The sequence below is a fragment of the Tinamus guttatus genome, unplaced genomic scaffold (genome assembly GCF_059628265.1).
Source record: "Tinamus guttatus ecotype Peru unplaced genomic scaffold, ASM5962826v1 Tinamus_guttatus_pri_ptg000194l, whole genome shotgun sequence".
Taxonomy (NCBI): domain Eukaryota; kingdom Metazoa; phylum Chordata; class Aves; order Tinamiformes; family Tinamidae; genus Tinamus; species Tinamus guttatus.
In genome coordinates this window covers 945,330-957,310 of record NW_028288728.1, presented here as the reverse complement: position 1 = coordinate 957,310, position 11,981 = coordinate 945,330, and the positions used below count along the sequence as shown (strand labels likewise).

At 57.3% G+C, this 11,981-nt stretch overlaps 1 protein-coding gene across 1 annotated transcript; it reads left to right on the top strand.

Annotated features, from left to right (window-relative positions):
- The first annotated feature begins 5,306 nt into the window (after positions 1-5,306).
- On the top strand, positions 5,307-10,061 carry COMMD7 (COMM domain containing 7). Its single transcript, XM_088523655.1, has 9 exons — positions 5,307-5,414; positions 6,160-6,213; positions 6,304-6,406; positions 7,945-8,001; positions 8,079-8,116; positions 8,684-8,774; positions 8,918-8,967; positions 9,487-9,535; positions 9,975-10,061. Exons 1-9 carry the CDS (start codon positions 5,331-5,333, stop codon positions 10,049-10,051), a joined length of 603 nt encoding a protein of 200 aa, XP_088379781.1. The 5' UTR covers positions 5,307-5,330; the 3' UTR covers positions 10,052-10,061.
- The last annotated feature ends 1,920 nt before the right edge of the window (positions 10,062-11,981 follow it).

Sequence of the window (11,981 nt, the reverse complement as noted above, 5' to 3'; positions counted from 1 at the left end):
ACTCCCACATCCCCCTGGTTCCCGCATCCCCCCTGGGCTCCCCATCCCTGACCTGCATCCCTCCAGAGCCCTGCATCCCCCTGCCACGGTATCTCCCAGCCTTGCATTCCTTGGCTCCACATCCCCGCGGGTTCCATATTCCCCCGGGGCTCGACATGCCCCCGCCAGGCTCCATATCCCCCCCTGCCCAGCAGCTCCCTGCTGTTCCCAGCTCCGGTACCGCTGCAGAGGAGCAGCCCCTCGGGGGAACCGGGCACCCCTGCCCGCCAGCCCAGCACCCTGCCCGCTGCAGCGGGGCACACAGAGCCTCTCAGTCCAGCACTTCTGCAATTTTCCCTTGGTTGCTGGTTCTCCCTCCTGCCCGTGCAGAGCGAGCGCCTGTGAGGCTGCGCTGCTGCAGACGGAGGAAACCGGTCTGCAGGTCTCCTGCCCAGGACAAAGCATCCGGAGTCCACGTGGGGTTTAATCTCTGCTGAGTTGTTACTGCTTCTAGATGCAGCAGAAAAACATATATCCATAGGGAAAGAAGCAGTGTTACTACCCTGCCGATAAAGGCACAAGCTCTCTGGGCCAGGAGGAAAAATGAGTTATCCAAAGTGTTCAAAAGCGGAGGGAAGCGCCCGGAGCGGCCCCCGGCCTGCACAGCGGGGCTCCCTCCAGCCCGCCCCCCTCTGCACAGAGCACGAGCATGAAAAATGTAGCAGCACGTGCAAGAAAAACCTGCAAGTGAGCAGGGGAAGAGTCTGCTCTGGATAAGCCTTCGGGAACACCGGAGATTACAGTGCAAATAAACACACACCAAATAAACCTAAAGCTAATTTGCAACTCTGCTGAGTAGATTAAAACCAAGCAAATAGATTTTACTCCTGTTTGTTTTTCCAATTTTGGAAAAGCAAAACGCTTTTGTGGGTTGAGCTCTTGAGACTTTCTAGGCCGCTGCTCAGAGGCATTAGCCCTTGCTTCAAGGAGCCCCGGCCTTCCTGCGAAAACCTCCCTGCCTCTGTTTGCCCCACTGACCTGCCATCAATCTCCCATCCCTCTGGAAACGCCTCCTGCTCTCTCTTCCCCTCAGTTATCATTTAATTCAGGAGAGCACTTCTGGGAATAGCGTGTGCGAAAATGGCCGGGGACAAACAAAGCCGATTTAACCAGACAAGGAGCTGAACCCTGTCCCCTTCTCCCGTCCCTGCAGCACCGCAGCAGGGAACTGCGAGTCCATGCACCCTGCAGCACTGCAGCAGGGACACTGCAAGCCTTGCAACACCACAACGCTGCAGCAGGGACACTGTGAGTCTTTCCCCAGCAGTCGGGGGGTGGTTTGTCTTCCCACAGGAGAAAAAGGCACCTTTACAGAGGGTGCCTATACTTGGGCTTCCTCCAGGCACTTCTGGAGCCTGGAATTTGTCATTCAGCCATTCCTGATGAACAAGGGCTTGAGCTTGAACCTGTTTCAGATGGAACCACCCCACTCTGCGCTGCCCCGCACGAGGCCGAGCTCCCCCTGTTCGGGAGCAGCCGGACCCTCCCCAGCCCATGGACGGGGGCTGCGTGGGGGCCGCGCGGCGTCACAAGGACTCGTGCACCCGCCGCACAGCTGGGCCCTGCCTGCCCCGCGCAGCCGTGGACAATCCCCGCAGCGGGAAGAGCCCTGGGCACGGCTGGCTGGGCTCCCCGGGGTCCTCTCCCATCCAAAGTGACACCTCGTCGCTGTGTTTCCGGGATAATCCAGTTCTTGCTCCCACCACTCCCGTCAGCCTGACCCTGGATTCTTCTTCTCTCCAGAGGCTCCCTGCCTGCCCCCTTCCCCGCTGTTTCGCTGGGTCATGGCACTGCACCCATCCCAGTTCCCCTCTGCCCTTCTCTCCTTCAAATCTCTCAAAACTCTCCTTTGCTGCCTCAGCCAGGCCAGCCACGTGGGCTCCTCCCTTGGGCTCTCTTCTGCCCTTCCCCTTGCAAAGAGAAGTTCTTGAGTTGGGGTCTTTTCACTTTGTGTTCCTTAAGCCAAAAATACATTTTATCGCCCAGAGCCTCCTGCAGCGCAGCCTTGTCACCCAGGAGCCCGCGCAGCCGAGACCCCAGCCCCGGTAAAGGCAGAGGGTTCCCCTGGTCTCGGTGCCCAGCGCCCGCCTGGACCTCGCCACACGCACACGGATCCGGCCTGGGCTCCCACAGAGCCGGTGGCTCTTCCCATCCCTCCTCCTCAAGGTTCCGCAGGATGTCCGGGACCACCCCGTAAAGCCCCTTCATAAAAATAAGGTTAAAAACACGTCAGCCACATAACATGGCGAAAGACTGCGGCGAGAGGCTGGGAGCTTCAAAGGGAAGCTCGCACCAAGGGAAATGCTCAGCGCTTCTCTCAGAGCCGGCCACAAAATCCTCTCTTTCCTAGAAAACAGGATGCGCTGCCACCGCCGGGGCTGGAGCACGAGGCCTCGCGGAGCAGCATGGGCAGGAGGCCCACGCGCCACGTCGGGAGCCAGGCCCTGCTTCTCCAGCTGAAGAAAACAGGGGAAATGGAGCGGACCAAGGCAGCTGAAGCAGGGGACATTGACCTGCCACTCACTTTGGAGGACATTCCTTTTTCCTTGTTTTCCCCCCACATCCCCCATTGCCTCTTGCTGCTGTTTTGACTCCAGGATCTGTGGTCTGTGGCCACAAGAAGGCCAATCTCCAGCTCCACTTGTCCTCAGCTCTGATGAGTCCATCAGTGACAGATTCTGCTTGAGAATGGCCTGGCAGTGGGGCCCTCATCCACGGACCTGATGGCTGCTATGGAGCCTTTCTCTGGGCCAAGGTCTCCTTCACCCACAGCAGGAAAACTGGCTGCTGGAGGCCCAGGAGGCCCGAGGATGGGGGAAGCAGCCCCTGCCCTCCCCACCGGGCAAACACTGAGCTAATTCCAGCCCAGCCGCCTTCTCCTCCCTGGAAAATGCTCCATTCTGCTGAGGACCAAGACTGACTTTTGCAATGTTCTCTCCCATGCAAATGAATCCTCGCCACGGGCAGGACCGGCGCAGCCGTGGGGCAGAGCGGAGCGAGATGCCGCAGTGCCATGGGGCTCCCCAGGGGTCCCCATTCCGCGTTGCTTCCCGTTGATGCCCAGGCAGGATGTTGGGAGCGCGTCCCTGTCTTGGGTCCGTCACTCAGCTTTCCCCGGGGCCTGACTTGCTGCCTGGGAAATCTGGTACCGATACCGAGTGATCCGTGCAGGACCAGCCTCCATTCACTTCCAAACTCCTGGCCTCCAAACCCACACCAAAAATCACCTCTTTGCTTGTTCCAGGGTTTCTGCTGCTCAGCGCCAGGCACACTCACCTGCAATTATTCATTTGTAGTTATAAAAATTCACATAAGACTTTATGTAAATACAAAAATTTACATAAGCCTTTATGTAAAATCCAAAGTCCCTCAAGGACCATTACGTCCACATGCTCTGGCTTTCCCGTGTTACAATCCATAACTTTCCCAGAATAAATTTTAGTTAACACTAAGCATATTTTTTAAGGAAAAACATACCCTTCTGATTTATTAAACTACCTATGTGGCCAGTTCACCACAAAACTGGATTTTTTAAAAAATTTATTTTATTTTAATCCACAATTACCCGCAGTGTAAAAACCTGCTTCTTGTTTTAAGGTGCATTTAATACTTTCGACCAAACCATGCAGGCACTTCCACCCATCTGTGTTTTTTTTACCTCCCCAGGCCTATTAAAGGAAGGTGCAAGGTCCCAGCCATTCAGAGGCCTTATGAAATGATCACACTCAACGCAGAGATGCAGAGATACTGCGAGAAGAAAAGGACGGAGTGTCAGAGATGACCAGTAAATATCCCCCTGGACTGGCCTTTGTTGGCGGCACTTTGCTGCTTAACTCCTCGTTTAGGAGCTGCTGGGCATTTCTGCGCCTTGAAAGGCTCCACCAAATGCTCCCACTCTCATTTGCAACTGAAAGTGCCTGGAATAAAACAGAAGCACCGTGTCCTGCAGCCACACTCTGCACAAAAGCTTTTTTGCAGGATCCGCAGCTGCTGCCAGGGTAAAAGGGATCCCCTAAAAGAGTCCGGCAGCTCCACACGGATCGCTGGGAGACATTGGGTGATCTTGTTTTCCTGCGCTTGGGAAACTGCAAAATAGAAGCGCTGGGCAATGGAGCCCGTGATCAGCCCCGGTGTCTCCAGCAGGAATACATCGAGTTTAGCACTTTCCGCGTCGATCCCACACGGGATGTTGAGCACGGAAGCGGGCAGCTCCCAGCGCTCCTGCACGTCTCCGAACCGCAGGCAGCTTCAGCCCATGGATTCCGGTGCGACCTGGACACAAGCCCTGCTGCAAACCCTGAGCTCTCGGACCTGAGCCCGCTCCCTGCGCCCGCTCCGGCCGATGGACCCGTCCGTCCCCATCGCGCCCCAGCAGCGCGGCTGTCGGGACGAGCTGCAGAACCGCCCGGCGCAGCTGAAGGAGGGAGAACCCGGCCGTGCTTTGGGCCCCAAGCAGAATGCAGAGGAAAGTGGGACCTGGCACCCAGAAACCGCCCGTGCGGTGTTCTGGAGGGTGGCACTGACCAAGGACCCGCGGTCACCGGGCGCCGCAGCCCCAACCTCTCCCCCCGCAGGGTGCTGCCGCTGTCCCGGGGGGCACAGGGACACAGCAGGAGCCAGGAGGAGGCTCTGGATGAAGCGAGGAGGCTCTGGATGGAGCACGGGGACTCGGAGCTGCACGGAGTCGGGCACAGGCCTCAGGGAGGGGAGAGCACACGTGGGACACGCAGGACATGGGGGCACACCTGGGTGCACATTGGGACACATACGAGGTACATGTAGGGCACATGTTTTGCACACACGTTGCACACACGGGGCATTGCACACATCGAGGCACATGCAGTTTACACGGAGCGCACACGCAGGGTACATGTAGGACCCACGCGGTGCACATACGGGGCACATGCAGGGCACATGCGTGGCGCACAGGACACACATTGCACACATGGGGCACATGCAGAGCGCACGTGGGGCACATGCACTACACAGCAAGGCACACGCGTGGCGCACGCAGGACACACGCGTGGCGCACGCAGGACACACGCGTGGCACACGCAGGCCCTGGTGCCGAGGCCCGGCAGCCCCCGGGTGCAGGAGCCAGGGCCGTGGAGGGGTCTCCAGCTCCCGCCGCCCCAGGGGGACCCAGGCCGGTGCCGATGGTGGCAGCAGCGGCGTGGAAAGTGCGTCCGCGAATGCTGCGAGCGTCGCGAATGCTGCGAGCGCCGCGGCTGCGGCTGCGGCTGCGCGGAGGCCGGGGGCCGGCCGGGGCGGGCCGGGGCGGGCGGGCGGCCATGGGGCTGCTCAACTTCAGCCGCGAGCCGGTGCCCGAGGCCGTGAGCGGCGACATGCACAACCTCAACCAGCTGAGCGCCCAGGTGGGGCAGGCGGCACGGGCGGCACGGGCACACGGAGCGCGGGACGGACGGAGGGAGGGAGGGAGGGAGGCCCTGCAGCGACAGGCCCGAAATGGCGGCGCTGGCGCCAGGAGGCCCCGCTCTGGTGACTACAGCGCTGGGGGGACCGCACAGCCCCTGGGTCCCATCCTGCACCGTCACGGAGGTGCTGCCACCGCGCTCGGCTCCCAAGGGGGTGGTGCTGTGCCAGCCGTGCGCAGAGCCAGGCCTGGCATGGCCCGGCACAGTGCAGCCCAGCATGGCATGGCACAGTGTGCCATGGTGCAGCACAGCATGGCACAGTGCAGCCTGGCATGGCATGGCACAGTGTGCCATGGTGTAGCACAGCATGGCACAGTGCAGCCCAGCATGGCACCATGTGCGGTGGTGCGGCGCAGTGCAACCTGGCACAGCATGGCACAGTGTGGCATGGCACGTTGCAGCCTGGCACAGTGCAGCCCAGCACAGCATGGCACAGTGTGGCATGGCACGTTGCAGCCCGGCATGGTGCAGCCTGGCACAGTGTGGTACAGCCCGGCACGGTGCAGCCTGGCACAGCACGGTGCAGCACAGGGGCAGCCCCCCATGCCTGCTGCCACCGGCCGGGGCCCTGCAGCGCTCGCTCGGACCGTGGGCTACCTCTGTCCTGGCTCAGGATGCGCAGCAGCTCCCGGGCGCTTTGTACCCACCACTGCCCGCTCTGACTCACCATCCTGTGTCCTCGCAGCAATTCTGCGCCCTGACCGACGTGCTCTTCCGCTTCCTCACGGAGCCCAAGGAGGTGAGGCCACGGGAGGCTCCAGGCTCCCCAAGGAGCGGGGCCCGGAGCGCCCGCAGACATGGCCCGACGCTCCGGCTCTCTCCTGAGCAGGTGGAGAGGTTTCTGGCCCAGCTCTCGGACTTCGCCACCATGAACAAGATCAGCCTGGGCCCTCTGAAGAGCATCGTCAAGAGCGTCCTGCTGGTGCCCAGCGGTAAGGGACCCCGGCCCGGTGCCCAGCACGGCCCGTGTCCATGCGTCCCCAGTGCTATGGGGCACTTCCTCTGCACAGTGGTAGCTCATCGAGGATTTAGCATTTAAGAATGAAAAACGAATTGTTGAAAATTCCCTAATCGCAGTCCTGTTAAAGCATCCCGCTGAGTCAGACTTTGACTTTCTGACAGAACCTGCACACAGGTTTAACTGAACTCACTTCCATTCATTAAATTCATTATTCTTTAAATGCGCATACATAGTGTCACTGCAATGAGCTTGATCTAGCCTATAAATCCACATGCTTTGTTGCACCAGGTCAAACTTAACTAAATATTAGTGGGTGCTGCCGTCTCAGCGACCCAGCGCGGCAGCTCCCACAAGGACAACGTGCTGCTCGAGGCAGGGGTCAGTGCGTGCACCGCTCTGGAGCAGACTGGAAAGCACCGTAGTCCCAGGTCACATAAATAAGATATTCGTCCTAGAAGAACACTTTGGTGTCCAGGGCTTTCTCATTCATAAATAGTGAGGGGGTCCCTCTGGGCACCCTGGCCCGGCTGTAGTGCTGGGTCGGGTTGTGCTGGTGGTCTGGCTGCCAACTGATGGATAATGCGGCAACCACCTCTGCTCCAGGTCATCCATTGACCCCCCTGTATTAACAGTCGTCTTACCTGTATCCCCCAGGCCTGTGGGGGCTATGGGAAAGCCCCCGGGAGAGCTTTCCCATAGCTCTCCTCACAACCACGCACAACTTTTTTTTTCAGGTCTAAACTTTCCTCCTACTGCTTCGAACCATTTCTTCTGTCCAGGAGAAGCTCTGGATAATTTCCTTTCCTACAACTGTTTTTTAGGCATTTAATCTGGAACAGGCCCTTTCCCCTTCCTGCAGTCGGTACCTTTCGCCTCGGCTCCAAGCTCCCGCTCCCGCGCGCTATCTCCGATCCTCCCGCAGCTCCTTGGCTCCGGGCTGCGCAGCCCCATCAGAACGCATTACAGCGGATACCTTTGCTAGGAGCCGCGCGGGGCCGGCAGTCCCTTTGAATTTATGAGATTCCTGCTCCTGCCTTTGGAGAAGGGGATCCTTGTAAACTCCCATGTGCTGCCCGGCGCAGAACAAAGGCGGCCGGCGCGGCGGGGGAAGCGCCGCACGCACGTGTTCACACCCCGCATCCCAAACACAGCAGGTAGGGCAAATTAGCAGCCCGCCGGCCTTAGCGGCTCTCCTTTAACAAGCAAAGCTTCCATAGGAGAAAGAGCAGCAACTTCAAAACAAGGCTGCTGCTGCCGTTTCCATGGATACCTGCAGGGAAAGCTCCCTCTCTCCAGCTTTTCAACCCAGGACTGACTCTTACAGCAAAGGCATCTGCAAAGACCGCAGCAGATGCAACCGTGTTTTGGCAACCTGCGGTTTGTTTCAAAACACAGCCCAGGAGCAGAGCTTTTCTATTGTGGTGTCTCCATCTCTACATTTATTTGACCCCATAAACGCTGTTTTGACTCAATAAAAACTCATTTTTCTTCTCTGCGTTGTTTACTCAGGTGCCCTGAAGAGGAATCTGTCTTCTGAACAAGTCCGGGCAGATTTTATTGCTCTAGGTAGGTCACCTGACTTTCACTCAATAAAAGCTATCTAATATTTATCATATAGTAATCCCATATGGTTTCTCCCCCAGGACTCAGTGAAGAGAAAGCCAGCTATTTTGCAGAACAGGTATTAATATTTTTTGATTGTTTCTAAATTAACAAAATAATGAGCTTGGAGCAGGAACTTGTAAAACCCCAGTGTGATAATGGGATGTACCAGGACTTTGGGCAATTGTGTCAAAAGCAGCTCTGAACCCTGAACGGCAGATCCTAGGGCAAGTGGTGAGAAACACTTGGACTAATGGTGCTTCTGGCTTGGTGTGGCCTGTACTGCCGGCTCCATCTTCCCGCCTCCCGCGATTCCGCGGAGCTTCCATTGGATTGCTCTGCTCCTTCGCGTGCTTCGAGCCCAGTTACACCAACACCTGACTTTTTGCACAGACAGTGCTGCACTGAACAAGTGGTAAAACAAGCAAACGATCAAAACAAGACAATTTGCAGAAGTGCCAAGCAGGTGGAGCTCCTAGCAGGACTCAAAACATCTTTGAGCGCCCTCCCGTCTGCATTAGCTTGTCCCTTTACACTCATCCACCCGGGGCTTCTGCCACGACTGAGACTAGCCCCAGGTTTGTAACAAGTAACACAAGTCAAGGTCGTCCTGAAGGGGTTGTTCATGTGTCTTTTGCTCCTGCAGTGGAAGCTGAACTCCCCCGCTCTGACCCGGCTGGCTGTTGGTCAGACACTGATGATTAACCAGCTGATAGACATGGAGTGGAAGTTTGGAGGTAACAGAGCTAAAACACAAACTGAATGCGGAGAAGGCTGCAGATGCAGGGGCTGAACTGCAGCGGCAGTTCTTGGCCAAAGATCTTCTTATTTCGCAGTTTGGGTAACAGGTTATCTCCCCTCTGTCCTTTCTGCCCCACAGTGACTGCTGGCAGCAGCGAACTGGAGAAAGTGGGAAGTATCTTCTTACAGGTAAGTGTCCACGCTGCAGCTCAGGTCGTAGCGCAGCTAAGGCGCAAGCGAAGAGCCGGCGTGCGGGTGGCGCCAGGCCCCGGGCAGCACGTGGCCCTGCTGGTCTCTGCAGCGCCCGCGTGTCCCTGCTGCTCGCTGCTCACTGCAGCGTCCACATGGCCCTGCTGCTCGCTGCAGCACCCGCATGGCCCTGCTGCTCACTGCAGCACCCGCATGTCCCTGCTGCTCGCTGCTCGCTGCAGCACCCACGCGTTCGGGAGCGCAGCCTCCCGCAGCCGCTCGCCTCAGCCTGGCAAAGGTCACGCTGGTGCAGGCAGAGGGAGGGGATCATTTCAGAGAGCCTCCCAGTGCCCCAGGAACCTATTCCTGCAGGGACATTTCCCCAAAAGCCTCTCAGTGCAGCACGCGTGTCCCGCACAGCAGCCCACGCTGCCAGAAGCTCCCGCAGAAGGTCTTTCGTGATGCATGGAATGCAGGTCCGCCTTAATTTAAACATCTCTGCTTTCTCTCCCGCACAAGCTGAAGCTGGTGATCAAAAAAGGAGGCCAAATGGAAAACGTATACATGGGTAAGCAACCTGTTCCAGAAGAGAAGAGACTATTTGCCCTCGAGGAAGGCGAGTTGCACCTCCAGGCCTGTAGCACGGCTGCCGCTCCGTGGGTACAGACCCAGCTGGGGTCAGGGCCAGAGAGCAGCACCCGCCGCTCCGGGTGCTCCTCAGCCCGGCCTCTCCCTGCGGCAGGCCCTGGGACGGGAATTTTGGGGCAATCTCTGCCTCTTTTGCTTCCACCTTGCATCAACCCCCTGGTGTGGGTTGATGTTAATGAACTCCCTGCCTGGAAGCCCCATGCAGCACAGCTGGAGTAAAGCAGCAGCTGCCAAGAGTCAAAACACCTAATGCTGCTCAGCTTGGGTGACTGTAAGGTCTTCTGCGGTAGCCCCAGAATGGCTTTTCCAGTATTGGAAGCATAACCTGAAATCTCTGATTTTATGCCTCTCTTTTCTAGAGTTAACTCTGCCCCAGTTCTACAGCTTTTTGCATGAGATGGAACGGGTCAAAACCAGCCTGGAAAGCTTCAGCTGAAACTGCACCGGCCTCAACAGGCAGCTCTCCAGGGTGCTCGGTTTCTCCTCTCGGTCTGCAGATCTGCACTTTCCTAGCTGACTCCAATAGCTTGATAACAAAAGGCAATTCTGTTTAGCAGCCACGGTGTGCAGACCCAGGACATGGTCATCGTTTAGAACCTGAATCTTCTGCAAGGTTTTTGAAGCAGCTACGAGAACAAGACCACTCACCTCTTTTTATACTCTTAGGATAAATTGTTGTCAGAGATATATGGACCCTTGTCTTGAAATAGCAAAGAAATAAACCCATTCATGCCCAGCTGCTTTTGTACCAACATCTGATTTTTTTTGAGACAGAGGGGAACACAAGTGAAGTATTATTTTAAAATTTGGAAAAATTAAGCAAACGGGGCAGAGGAGTGAGCAGAGCCCCTAATCAGATGCATCACTTAATGCTCACCCCTCATTTCTCCAGGTTGGACTGATAATGTGTCCCCATCACGCCTCCTTATGGAGAAGTATCTAAGTGGGAGATGATTTTACGTCTTAAACAGCCAAACAATTGCCTTGATGCAAAGGGGAAAAAACATCTTGGAGGGATCTAGACAAATCTACTTTCATGTATGTGGGACTCTAGTGAACATCTCTTTAATCTGCAGTTTGTGTGAAATAACTCAGACAGCTGCAGCCCATTTCCCTTGCAGGGTCCTGACCTGGCCATGGGGACAGGGAAAGATGCCACGTCCCACAGGGCTCCCCCGTGTCTGAACTGTCCAACAGTGCAGGGTTTTGGTTCATAAAACCTCTGGGCAGCCTGAGCTGGGCACAAACTCCCCCTCAGCCCTGAGCCCGGAGCAGATCCCTCTCGCAGCATGTGCTCCTCCGCGCTTTTCCCAGGAGCGGGATGGCCCCGAGGAGGCCGGGTGGCAGTGGGCGATCAGCAGCACCGAGAGAGGTGCCCGTGTCACGCTCCGGTGTTTCCAGCTGACACTGGAGCATCTCAGCAGCTGGCACACTGCAAGCTGCTGCAGGACAGCGGGCACCACGGCTCCTTTGGGTGGGTTTGCTCCCAATTAGAGCTGAGCGCAAGGAAGCTGCAAAGCTCCTTGCAACCCGCTGCTCTCGGTGATGTCCAGCTTGCAGAAAATGGAGCATTTCCCTGCACTGCCTGCAGTTCTGCACAAGGAGCCAGGACCAGCAACATGCAGGGGCCCTGCCACGTGCTTGGGAAACAGCAGGGGGAATCCTGCTGGAAACCCAGCGACAGTATTTGCATATTTGTTTTCCCACATACCAGTCCATTCAGAAGCATTTTGAGCTCTGTCACATGATTATGGTTAATTAAAAAAAAAAAAAGCCTTTGAAATAGTGTGCTACAAAATATTGCCTCTCCTTTTAGGTGGCTGCTATTTTGGGAAGGAAGGGTCTGAAGGGCTGTTTTCTCAAAACAAAAGGAATTTCTTTGCTTTACATTTTCTGCTGCCTGTTCCTATTATTTCTGCGAGGCCTCCCGGTGCCAGGGCAGCATCGCTCGGCCGTATCCAGTTTCAGCGGGAGGGGGCCGCGGCGGCGCTCCAGAGGATGCCACTGTCGGCTGCGGGTCAGGAACGCTGACCGCTGCCGCCTCCGGCACGGCCCGGGGCAGGGAGCTGCTCGAGAGGGGGCCAAGAGGAGGAGCACGGCCTGCAGGGAGCACCACGTGGAGAGATGCAAGGAAGGACAATGCCCCGAGCGCACGGCAGCGAGAAATCCGAGGAAGGACGATGCCCTGCACGCACCACACGGAGAAACGCAGGAAGGACGATGCCCACGGGCACAGCATGGAGAAATCCAAGGAGGGATGATGCCCGCATGCACAGCATGGCCTGGGGAGCATGGGGCACCGCGGAAGCTGCCCCTCTGCAGCGGCAGCCGGGCAGGGGCTGCTCCCGGGGCCGCTTTCCCGGGGT

What these genes read in the sequence shown, in the direction of transcription:
- COMMD7 (XM_088523655.1), top strand. Translation starts at nt 5,331, where the DNA reads ATGGGGCTGCTCAACTTCAGCCGCGAGCCGGTGCCCGAGGCCGTGAGC. An exon ending in GGCAGATTTTATTGCTCTAG is followed by an intron (nt 8,002 to 8,078) that starts GTAGGTCACCTG and finishes TTTCTCCCCCAG; the next exon opens with GACTCAGTGAAGAGAAAGCC. An exon ending in TGGGAAGTATCTTCTTACAG is followed by an intron (nt 8,968 to 9,486) that starts GTAAGTGTCCAC and finishes CTCCCGCACAAG; the next exon opens with CTGAAGCTGGTGATCAAAAA.